Source organism: Zingiber officinale, chromosome 3B (genome assembly GCF_018446385.1).
Source record: "Zingiber officinale cultivar Zhangliang chromosome 3B, Zo_v1.1, whole genome shotgun sequence".
NCBI lineage: Eukaryota > Viridiplantae > Streptophyta > Magnoliopsida > Zingiberales > Zingiberaceae > Zingiber > Zingiber officinale.
In genome coordinates, this window is record NC_055991.1 from 78,591,255 (window position 1) to 78,603,267 (window position 12,013).

The following is a 12,013-nucleotide window of genomic DNA, read 5'->3' on the forward strand; positions in this document are numbered from 1 at the left end:
GGAACTGGGAGACGTCACGTCCTCCGCAGATATTTACCCGGCCCCACCGCGGATCTATATCTGAGCAGCCGCCGCGGGCCCCACGTGTCCCCCAAGCTTTCCCCATCTTAAAGACCCCGTGTCTATTAGGAATCGATGCTGTTTTCGATCACGACACGCGTCCGTGACGGCACGAATGGGGCACGTGTCGGACAGGCATTGGATCGCAAGACTGACGAAGGCCTAGCTGGAACGTCGAGCCGACACGCGTCCTCACTCGCGTTTGAACCGGGCCGATTTCCGCGGGCCGACAAATAGAACCGGTCGGCTCGTGATTAGGAGCCTATATAGAATGACGGCTGAGCCAATTTGGAGCGAACAAGCGTCGTCGCGTGTACGAATTTCAACGGCCGGACCGGCCAAAGCCAACCTTTCTCCTCGTCGTCGTTGTCGATGATTGGATTAATTGCAGGGGTGGAACCGCATCGAAGCAATGCGGCGGTGATGGAGAGTTGCGGTAAGCGTCGGAGTTGCGATTCTTGGAGAGCGGCGAGCGGCGGCGCCGGCGCCGGCGACGGGAACACGGGCATCATGGACGAGACAGTGTTGTTCCTGGTGTTCCGGAGCATCAACTGGGAGCCGCGGTTGATCTGCTTGGCGGCCTGCGTGAGCAGGCGGCTGCGGGCGGTGGCCAGGCGGGTGCTGTTCCGGGAGCTGTGCGTGGCGCGGGCGCCGCGGATGGTGGCGGCGCTGACGGCGGGAGGGGCGGCGCCGGCGGGGAGGCTGGGCGGCGGGTGGCACGCGCTGGCCAAGCTGCTGTTCTTCTGCTGCGGGTGCGCGGCCGCCACGCGGTTCTTCGCGCCGGTCGAGCGGCCGGCGAAAGGGCACTTCGTGGCGGAGTCGCGGTTCTCAAAGACGTCGGGGAGGAGCTTCCTCCCGCGCCGGTGCTGGGGCGACCTGCTCTACGTCAGCGACACGTGCGAGCACGCGGCCTCCACCGGCGGGGGAGAGGATCTGGGCGCGTACAGGGGGGTGTTCCGGGGGTTCGTGCGGTCGCGGACCAGAGCGTGGTTGATCGGGAAGCGGGCGGAGCTGGAGGCGCGGACTCGCTGCCCCTACTGCGGCGCCCGGGTGTGGAGCATGACGGCGGCGGGGCTGGTTCCGAGAAGCGCTTCGCGGAGGCTGGGCGCCCACCACGGCAGCTTGGAGTACTTCGTCTGCGTCCACGGCCACCTCCACGGTTATTGCTGGCTGGTTCATTTGTCCTCCTCTTCCTCCTCCGGCGACCACTACAGCTCCTCCTCCTCCTCCGGCGAGGACGATAAACTTCAAGAAGAAGAGGAAGGCGACGAAGGGAGAGTCCAATTCTGAGCATGCTCTGCGTTCATTGCCCTGTACTCTCTCTGTTATGCTCTGTTTGCTCCTCCCTCACCTTCACTGACAAGCGAGTTAATGTGAAGAACTGTTTTCCTCCTTTTTTTTTTTTTTTTTTTTTTTTTTTTTTTTTTTTTTTTTTTTGTTAGTATTTTGCTTATTAGAATTCTTAGTTTTACTTAAACAATATTTAATTAAATAAAGAAACCTATTTGAAATATTATTCCCGTCGGGAATATGAAAAGACGGAACTGTCGGTGTGACGTATTTGGATTGTTGATCGCATCTCTATGGCCCGGATGGTGAGTTATCCTATGTGTTGACCAAGTCGTCAGAGGTCCTCTAGTCGGCAATACTTGTAGCCAACGACCGGGGTGCCCCGGTCCCTGGTACTCCAATGCTCGAGGCAGGTCCCACGAATATATAAGCAGTCGAATAATGGTAGAACAACTAAATAAATATAAGATGAGTACAATGACGTACCCTGGACCCAGGGGACGTCCTCAGATGGATCGGTGAGCTGATCGTGCTGCTGCTCGAGTCGTCGCGACCCTGAAAGAGAGATGAATGTGCCAACTGAGGAGCTGGATCTGACTGCTAGGAGCCGAGCGTGACATGGATCCGGCAAACAACATGTCGGCTGAGAGACAATAGCATCACGCCGCCCGAGAGATGACGTCGGCACGTATGTCGGGATATGATATATGCACGCAGATCGAACACACCACAGTGGCGCGCAGGCCGAAACACTTGGTGGCTCGAAAGCCGGAATAACGACACGAAGGCCTAACACATTATCGACTCGCAGGCCAAAGCAGATAAATACTGTGGAGGCTAAGAACTGGCGACGGTTGGCCGGAGGACGAAGACCGTGGATGAGGCGCGACGACTGCTGCTGAAGGTGGTGAGGGCGGTTGTTGTAGGTGGATGTGGCAATCGCTGGAGGCGACGACGGCGGTGGTCGCCGGAGGTGCTAGCAACGGCGGTAGCAGCGGCGACGGGAAGCATCGACGACCGCTGGATGGGACGGCGGCGAACGCTGGGCGCGGGTCAGGGGGTTGGGGGTGGCGACCTTAACGCTAGGGACGACACTCGGGCTGGCTGCCGACGAGCGGGTAAGGAGAGAAAGAGGGAAAGGGAGCTATGGATCACAGGCAATGAATGAGAAGGTCGTGACGGCTACGGCGTGAAGAGGAGGTAGTGGCGTTGGCGTGGGAGGATGGTGGCGGTGGCGTTGACCTGGAGCGACCCAGAGGGCCATGAGCTGCCTGTGTACCGGTGGCCTTGGGCAGAGGCGACGACGACTGTTCCAACAGGTGACGGCTAGACCAGAACACGAAGGCCCTGCTCCTAAACTTGGCGGCGATGGAGAAACACCAACCAGCTCCTTCCTCCTGGTGGCGGTGCTGGGGTGTAGGCCGGGCACCGGCGAGGAAGGAGGAAGAAGGTCCTCCTGGCGGCGGACCAAAAACGCGAACCAGCCCCCTGCCTCTCGGAGTGAACAGTGCTTTTACTTAAAATTCAAACCTAATTGATATCAAATGTCCAAAATGTCCTTCCCCCTTATCTCTTCACCGTATCAAATATAAATGTAAATCATCTTAAATGAAGAGTAGGATTGTAAATAAGTGTTGTTGTGTTAAAATTTATTTAATAAAATGATCAAGTTGAATCAGTTTCAAACGAATCAAAAATGATAGTTTTGGTTTTTTTACAAGCTTAATTTAGTTTTAACTTGACTTGAATTTCGTTTGTTTAAATATTATCAAAACTTTAATTTATTTAATTGTTTAAAAATTTTATTTTTTTAAATTTATTTGATTGGTTATTGAATAAATAGTTTATTGATAATTTATGTTTATGAATATTAATAAATTAGTTAAATTTTTTTATTTAATTAATTTTATATGTATTAAATGAATATAAATAATTTTTATTAAATTAAATATCAAATTTGTTTATGAAAATTTCCATTTACATCAGTGGAACAAAAGTGGGTTCTTCTTGTGCAACCTTTTTTTTTTCTTTAACTTTAACAAAAAGATGCTGCTTATTTGGATAATTTAACTTGTTAGGTAGAGTTGGAATGGGGACTTAGCCAATGAAACGATAAGAATTGTGGGTTGCTTTTTGGAAAAGTAGTTTGGTAGATAAGTCTCACATCATTGGATATTTTGTGAGGAAGTTGTTGGTAAATGAGCTATGCTATTTTTTCGTTTTTTTACGATAAAGCAATGATAAAGAAAATAATAATAATTAATCAACTTCAATATCGTTGAATCCGGGATACTTAGTCAAATTCTATGAATTTTTTTTATTAATTATCAAAATAAATCTGAAAATATTTATGATTAATCATCTAAAAATTTAACATATCTTAATTGTAAGTCTCATTTGGAGAAAAAATTCTTATAAATATATCGTAGTTGAGAATCAAACTACGGATGTCTCGGAGATAACTAAATGCGCTTATCATTGCACTATAAGAAAAGAAAAAAAATGATAATTCCAGTTAACTCTATTGACTATTCATAGGGGTGACCGGTCTGACCCCATGTAAGTTTTCCATCGATCATCAAGGTAAATCGAAAAGTGCACATGGCGACCAGTCCAAAAGCCCAGCATCCTTTAGTTCCACCCCTTATTTAGAGGAAAAAATCTTATAAATACGTCATAACTAGAGGTCAAACTATGGATATCTGGATGATAATCTAGATATCCTATCGTAGTATCATAGCCCGGGGGACTCTATTATAGGAAAAGAATTAGAGAAGAGAGAAGAGTGCTAGTTAGTATTAATTTGTTGATAAGGATATAAAAAAACTATTACTAATTAGAATTAGAATTTGAATTTAAACTCACGTATTCCATTGAGAAGCGGTGGCAATGGACTATCGGTGAGTTGGCTTGGAGGTGGACTAGAGGAAGACTTTGAGCTAGAGATGAGGAGATGTCCTCATCGTCGGAAGAGCCCGTGGAGAGTAAAAGAGTGAAAGAGGGGTTAGAATGGAGATTGGGCTACCCTGATTGTCTCCTCTGACACTCAAGTTAGTTTTCAGTGATGCCAAGAATGAAGAAGATGAATAATGCAGGAGAATAAAATAAAGATAAATGTATGCTTGTTGAGAGTCTCTTACCTCCCCCCTCCTTCTCTTGGTCTTCAGCTCGAAGTTTTCCCCCAGTCCACCTCCAAGCCAACTCACAGGTAGTCTATCGCCACTGCTTCTAAATGTGATCAAATTTGGCGTAGTATGTAGATCTGGAGAATAAGGGTCTGGTCAGGACGAAGACTTGTAAGCTTCGTGTGCCCCAATTGACCGAGAATGATGCCAAAGAAATTTTATTTTTCATTCTACACTGTGGCGGCAATGTGTTTGTTGAAATCCTCTAAGAGCATGTGTTGGAGTAATCGGTGTGACCCTAGGTTTTGATGTTTGGGCAAAGGTTTAAGTTAGGTTTATTGTTGTATTTGATATGTGCTTATGAGTATACATGATGCAGGTAAAACAAGGAAAGTCCAAGTGAGATCTTGACAAAAGTAAAGTCCAAGGGTGAGTTTGGCAACATAAGTCCAAGTGTGGTTTGACAAAGATGAAGACCAAGGCTGAAGGAAACTCTTGAAAGTAAGTCGTGAAGAATGGGAAAACATCTAAGGGATGCAAGGCAGAGGGAGAAGGCTAGAAGGCAAGGTCATGAGAAGATCCGACAACAAGAACATGGCTAAAGGAAGCATCTTTAAGGTAAGACGTAAAGGATGGGGAAGCATCCGAGGGATGCGAGACTGATGGAAGATGGCTAGAAGGTAAGGTCGAGGTTGTGTGGGCGAGGACAAGTGCATGAGAGATTATACTTGGGATAAAACCCTAGGTTTAAGGTTTTACCAGTCGATTGAGACAGGGCATAGAATGTTTCTACAGCTGACGGATGTGAAAATCAGTCTACTGGTACTATAGCCAGTTGACTGTATGGTAGCCAGTCGATTGATATATTGACCCAATCGACTATACTGTAGCCAGTCGACTAGTAAAAAGTCGTTGGTAGAATCACGAATTCTATAGAGTGTCATTGACTAGCACTAGTCGACTGATGCAAGGATTGGTCGACTAGTAATGGTAAAATCAGTTTCCTAATTTTCCCAAGCTCTATTTAATGGAGCTTGGGGTGGCTAACCTTGGTAACAAAATTAGAGGTCGCTAACCCTTAATTAGAGACTCCTGAGCCTTCAAGTGCAATCTAAGTGTGATCGAGTTTGTGGCAAGGTTTTTTTCATTGAAAAGGAGGATCGTGCTAGCCGGAGTTTGCCTAGGAATCATCCACTGACGAATACGGATCGTTCAACTTACGAACAGCCGTGAAGTAGGAGCATCATCTCTTAACCACATTAAATGAAACATGTCATTAGGTTTTGTTCTTCTTGTTATTATCTTCCAAGTTTACCTTTCATTTTATACTTGTTATTTTGTATTTCCGCTGAGCTAATAAGTGTAGGAAGCGAACATAGAAGGTGACCTTCTATTCCCCCCCCCCCCCCCCCTCTATCTGATGTCAAAGGTCCCAACAGCATGGTGAATCATGGTGATTTTTTGACGTTTTCCATCTTCACATTTCAGATCAAGCGAACTTCCCACAGACGGTGTGAAATTTGATCCCATCTAGAAGTGGTGGCGATGGACTACCGATGAGTTGGCTTGGAGGTGGACTAAAGGAAGACTTCGAGCTGGAGACTAGGAGAAGGAGGGGAGGGTAAGATGTCCCCATCGTCGGGATAGCCAGTGGACAGTAAAATAACGAAAGAAAGGTTAGAACAGAGAAAAGTTGTTTACAAGTGTTCTGTTTTAGCTTCTGGAACCAAGACTGTATTTATAGCCCTAGTCGAAGTGCCTGGAAGGATTTCAGGTACCTGGAATGGGATAAAACTTTATCCCTGTCACAATGGATTACGTCAAACATGATCTGGATAATAATCCGGGTCCGGGCGCCCGAAAGGGTTCTAGGTGCCCAGAGTCCGGCGAGTCCGGGAGCTCGGACCAAGAAAGTCAACCTTATGTTGACTTTTGGTCCCGGTCTTCCGCTCCGATTTCGCTCGCCTTGGTCCGGGTCTTCTACTCCAGCCCCGCTCGCTTGGGTGATCTCGGCCATCTGGAATAGGACTCACCCGAACTCAACTTCTGGCATTCGAGCAATCTTCTTGCTTCTCGTCTCTCAGAACCGTTGCGCGTCTCCTTCTCGTCCGCTCGCGTACTCTTCCGTAGCACCTCGTCCCTCAGACGCACCAAACTCATCGGTTCTCTTTTGTGTTGCCCTTCTCGCTAGTTCCTGCACACTTAGACACAGGGTTAAAAATCAATAGAGCCTAACCTGACTTGGTTGATCATACCAAAAACTACCTCGGGGTACTAACAATTTCTTCCTTTTTGATGTGAGCAACCCAAGTTAAGTTAGGGTAAACTAACATTAAAGAAAGATAATTCCAAGATAATAAATTTATAATAAAATGCAAAAAAAAAAAAACTACTTCCCCCTATACATAACCTTCACTTCTCCCCTTTTGATCAAATAAAAATAGGGTACTTCAAAATAATTTTGGAAAATCTTAAACAAAAATCCAAGGGAAAAATATGAAAGTTTAAGGTTAACAAAAACTTTGAGTTAAAAAAAAACTTTAATTTTTAACAATATGAAAGTTAGCCCAAAAATAATTTAAAATTTTTTCTAACTCTTAATATTTTAAAAGAAATAATTTCAAAAAATTTTGAAAAATATTTAAAGCATTATAATTCAATGCTTAACAGTTAGTAAATTAAACATTTATTTCAGTAATTATCTTCCAGACTGTGGTGAGGTACTGGACCTTCTTGGTTATTGGAGCAACAATCACTTTCTAAACAAAGCCTCTTAAAGAAATTAAACATTTAATATTATCTTTGAAAGCTCTAAGTCCAATTTTAATGTATGCAAGATTTTGAAACCCAATATAGGTTCCTTCCAATTGGGTTAATCAAAAATTTATTAGAAATATATGTTGTTGACAATTTTCTAATTTAACCCCTAGGATATCTAAGATACCGGCTTAATCCATTATAATTTTGAGTTTGTTGAACATTTGAGCATGTATGATGTTTTAATTTTTCTATTTCTTTATTCAATTTTTCATTTTCTAATTTCAACTTTTTGAAATCTTCTAAACGACAAGAAATGGCTAAAGTTGATTTTAACGTTTTATTTTCTTTTTCTAACATACAACAATTCTTTGACAATAATTTAACAAACTTAAATAACTTGTTAGGGGAAAGAGATTGTACCTGACTTACCTTATCGACCCCGTAATCTGAAACTCCCCGTGGAGTGCAGCTTTCTTCCGATGTCGCTCCCCCTTCATCGATGCTCTCGATGCTCATTTCGGACGAGCTTGCTTCATCTTCATCTTCTTGGTGACTTGCTACTAGTGCAAGTCCGGCGATTGCTTCAATCTTTGATTCGGACGACATTTCGTCTCACGTTACTTTTAGGTTCTTGTACTTGTTCGTTTGGGTTGGCTTCTTGTTCTTGCTCTTGTCCTTGTTCTTCAATTTAGGACAACTGTCTTTTACAAGCCCTTGTTCATCGCAGTGGTAGCATCTTATCCTTCTTTTTCTTCTACCCTGCACTTGATTAAATTGCTTAGATTTAAATAATTTTTTAAATTTACTTACCATTATCTCGTTCGCCCATCTTTGCGTTAAAGGTAATGTTGTGCTTCGGCTCCTTCGAATCTTCACATCTTGTTTCATGGACTTCGAAAGTTAAAAATAATTCTTCTAAAGTAACAGATTCTAGATCCTTAGAGATATAATAAGCATCTACTAATGATGCCCATTTCGTATTTCTAGGGAATGCATTAAGCGTGTACCTTAGAGAATCTCGGTAGCTTACCTTTTCCCTGACATTCGTGAGTCTGGTGATGAGCTCCTTGATCCTTGAGTGAAGGTGTGCAACGGTTTCGCCTTCCTCTAATTGAAGGTTGTTGATCTGCTTGTGAAGTAGATCTCGTCTTACGAATTTCGCCTCCGAGGTTCTTTCATGTAGTTCCAAGAATTTCTCTCAGAGCTCCTTAGTAGACTTGTGGCTTCGATCCGGTTGACTTCTTGTGATGGTAAGATGTTCAACAAATGGAATTCTACTTTGTCGTTTGCCATGAAGTCGGCTTGCTCCTTCTTCATCCATTGGTATTTTTCTTTCCCTTCGGGTGCAATAAAGCTAAATTCCATTATTAAAAGTAAATCAAAGTCTGTCTTAAAAAAAATACCTCCATTCTATTCTTCCAGCTCGCGAATTTCCCCTCGAACTTCGATGGGTAGATGTTTGGTCTAGCCATCTCATGTGCTTCATTCGGTGGTTAGTCATCTTGAAGCTGCTGGGCTCTGATACCACTTGTTGGTCCCTTGGAGGCCGACTACAGGGGGTGAATAGTCTGCATAAAAATTTAATGAACATTTCTCGATCTTTTATAGCTTAATTAAATAACACACTTGCATAAAAAGAGTTAAGAAATTAAATAAAGAAAAGATGCACAATGGGTTTTACTTGATTATAACCGGAGAGGTTGTTAATCCAAGGAAGTTGAAAGTGCACCAAATTCTCCTTCAGGTGGAGAAGCCTCTTTACAACAATTAAAGCACTCAATAAGCAAAGCTAGACAGAAGAAGTTGTTTACAAGTGTTCTATTTTAGCTTCTAGAATCAAGGATGTATTTATAGCCCTAGTCGGGGCGCTTGGAATGGTTCAAGGTGCCTGAAAGAGGATAAAACTTTATCCGTGTTACAATGGATCGTGTCAAATGCGATCCGGAAAATAATCCAGGTTTGGGCACCCGAACCAAGAAAGTCAACCTTTTGTTTACTTTCAGTCCTAGTCTTCCGCTCCAGTTCCACTTGCCTTGGTCCGGATCTTCTGCTCCACCCCTGCTTGCTTGGGTGATCTCCTCCATCTGGAATAGGGCTCACCTGAACCCAACTTTCGACCTTCGAGCAAACTTTCGCTCCAATTTCTCGTCCCTCGGAAACGTCGCGCACCTTCTTCTCGTCCTCCCGCGTACTCTTTCGCAGCACCTTGTCCCTCAGACGCACCGAGCCCATCAGCTCTCTTCTGTGTCATCCTTCTTGCTAGCTGTGTCTTTTGTTGGTGCAATATCCCTTAGGTCAGGGTTGACTGGTTTGACCAAGCTTGAGTCTTGGTCATAGTTTCGATGTTTGACAATACATGTAGACACATGGACAATGCAGGTGCAGTTATTCATATGGAGAGATTCTGATCAGGGACTAATCAGTGTGAATGAAGAAGAGTCAAGTAGGTATACCTGACTGGAAGGAAACCCTGGTGAGTGAAGCCAGGTGAAAGTCCTAGTGAGTGAAGCTAGGCAGTATGGAAGTCCTGGTGAGTGAAGCCAGGCAGAAGGAAAATCCTGGTGAGTGAAGCCAGGTGAAAGACCTAGTGAGTGAAGCTAGGCAGTGTGAAAGACCTAGTGAGTGAAGCTAGGCAGATTGAAAACCCTAGTGAGTGAAGGTAGGTGAAAGTCCAAGTAGGTCAAGAGAGTGACCGGATACTTGGCATGAAAGAAAAATCCAAGTGGGTCAAAGGGATTGACCGGACACTTGGTGAGGGAGTCCTAGCAGGTCAAGGGAGTGACTAGATGCTAGGCATGACGTACCAACAGGTTAAGCTTGACCGGATGTTAGTTTGGGAGGTTTGAGACTTGGTTTTGGGCAAAAACCAAGTGCTGGATCGATCCGTGGATCGATCCAGGCTCTGGATCGATCAGTGGATCGATCCAGACCTTTCCCAGCGAACAGAAAGCCTCTGGATCGATCAGTGGATCGATCTAGAGGTCTCAATCGATCAGTGGATCGATTGGGACGCTGCTGCTTCGCGCGATAAGCGCTGGATCGATCTGTGGATCGATCCAGGCATTTTTCCAGAGCACAGAGGCGCTCTGGATCGATCCGTGGATCGATCCAAAGCCTCCCCGATCGATTGGGAATAATCGAATCGATTGGGATTCGACCGTTGAGTTGTATTTGAGCCGCAGGCGAGCGTTGTCTTCGGCATCTCTTCACAGATTCATTTCAGATCTTCACTAGCTCCTCCAATGCTCTTCTCAAGCTCGAGATCGTCAGTTCTTAAAGGTTCTTGGAGGCTTTTCCAAGTCAAGAGGCGGATCAAAGCAAGAAGAAGAAACTAGGGTTAGGGTTTGTGCACTCATTGTAAGCTTGTAAGCTTGTATTTCTTTACTACCCTTTCTTCTTCTTGTATTGAGTCTTGTAGGGCTTCTCCGCCCTTGGTTGTTACCATAAAGGAGAGTTTCATTAGTGGAGGGTGCGTGCGTTGTGTGGATCCTTGGATTAGTTACCTCCCTTGGAGGTGGATACCAAGTAAAACAACCGTGTTAGCGTTGTGTGATTTGTTTCTGTATTTTCCGCTGCCATATCTTTGAAGAAACAAGTAACGCCGAACACCGGGCACGCGACGAGCTATTCACCCCCCCTCTAGCTACTTTTGGTCCTAACATGTGGTATCAGAGCAAGGTTGCTCTTCACCGGAATCATCGCCGGAAGGGTCAAGTATAACAAGAAGAGCTAGAGGGTGAAGAAGTTGAAGCAAAATTGTCCAAGTCAAAGAAATTCAAAAGCTCAACTTCTACAATGGAATTCCGAGATGGGCTCGGATTCGACACGAGGGTGGCTCCACCATACACTTCCACGAGCTTCGATTCTTGGAAATCAAGAATCGAAAATTTTCTTATGATGGAGATAGAGCAATGGTTTGCTCTTATGGAAGGCTTCAAGGCTCCAACAAACTCCAAGGGCAAGCTTCTCAAGAAAAGCAAATGGAGCTCGGAGCAAGTCCAAAGGTGCGAGGCCAATGACAAAGTGACCAAGCTTTTGGTAAATTTATTGCCAAGCACCATCCTTTGCAAAATTGGAGAATTTGAAGATGCAAAGGATTTATGGAGCAAATTGGCCAAGCTTCATGAAGAGATCCCCTCCACTGTACAAGAGGAAGAATATCCAGAGAGGGTGACTCTTTGGAGCAAGACCAAGAGGAGGACTCCAAGGTTGAGAGATGCTCAACCTCCGAAGAAGAAGTCCAAGAAGAAGCTTCATCCTCAAGGGAATGCATCGAAGGGAACAAGGAGGGAGCATACTCCTTGTTTCATATTCAAGATGATGAAGCCTCCACCTCTAGGATTGAGGGGGAGCGATCCTTGGTGACGCCGGATCAAGAAGGAGAAGCCTCTACATCCAGGTCAAGAGACGAAGAGGAGGAAGAAGATTCTACCTCCACAAGTCAAGAAAAATCAAATGGAGGGGAATCAAGGTCCGATCAAGAGGAAGCTTCCACCTCCGGATCCAAAGGAAAAGATGCCACCCCTACAAGCAAAGGTATAAATATTTCAATTAATAATAAAAATCATATTATATGCTTTGAATGTAGGGAACATGGGCACTACAAGAGCAAGTGTCCTAAACTGGCCAAGAAGAAGGGCCAAGTGGCACAAAAGGGCAAGGTGAAGCCCAAGGAGACCATTCCCAACACAAAGAAGAGCAAGGAGCACATTATGTTCTTCTCTTGCAATCAAAAGGGGCATTACCGGAGTCAATGCCCTAAGGGGAAGAAGATGGTC

General features: G+C 44.9%; 1 protein-coding gene across 1 annotated transcript; it reads left to right on the top strand.

The window, feature by feature from the left end:
• The first annotated feature begins 260 nt into the window (after window positions 1-260).
• LOC121968381 (EID1-like F-box protein 3) lies at window positions 261-1,446 on the top strand. The gene has a single exon (XM_042518785.1). The coding sequence runs from the start codon at window positions 433-435 to the stop codon at window positions 1,348-1,350; it is 918 nt and encodes a 305-aa protein (XP_042374719.1). The 5' UTR covers window positions 261-432; the 3' UTR covers window positions 1,351-1,446.
• Window positions 1,447-12,013: the final 10,567 nt, after the last annotated feature.

Coding starts and splice junctions, on each gene's coding strand:
- LOC121968381 (XM_042518785.1), top strand. CDS start 433: ATGATTGGATTAATTGCAGGGGTGGAACCGCATCGAAGCAATGCGGCG.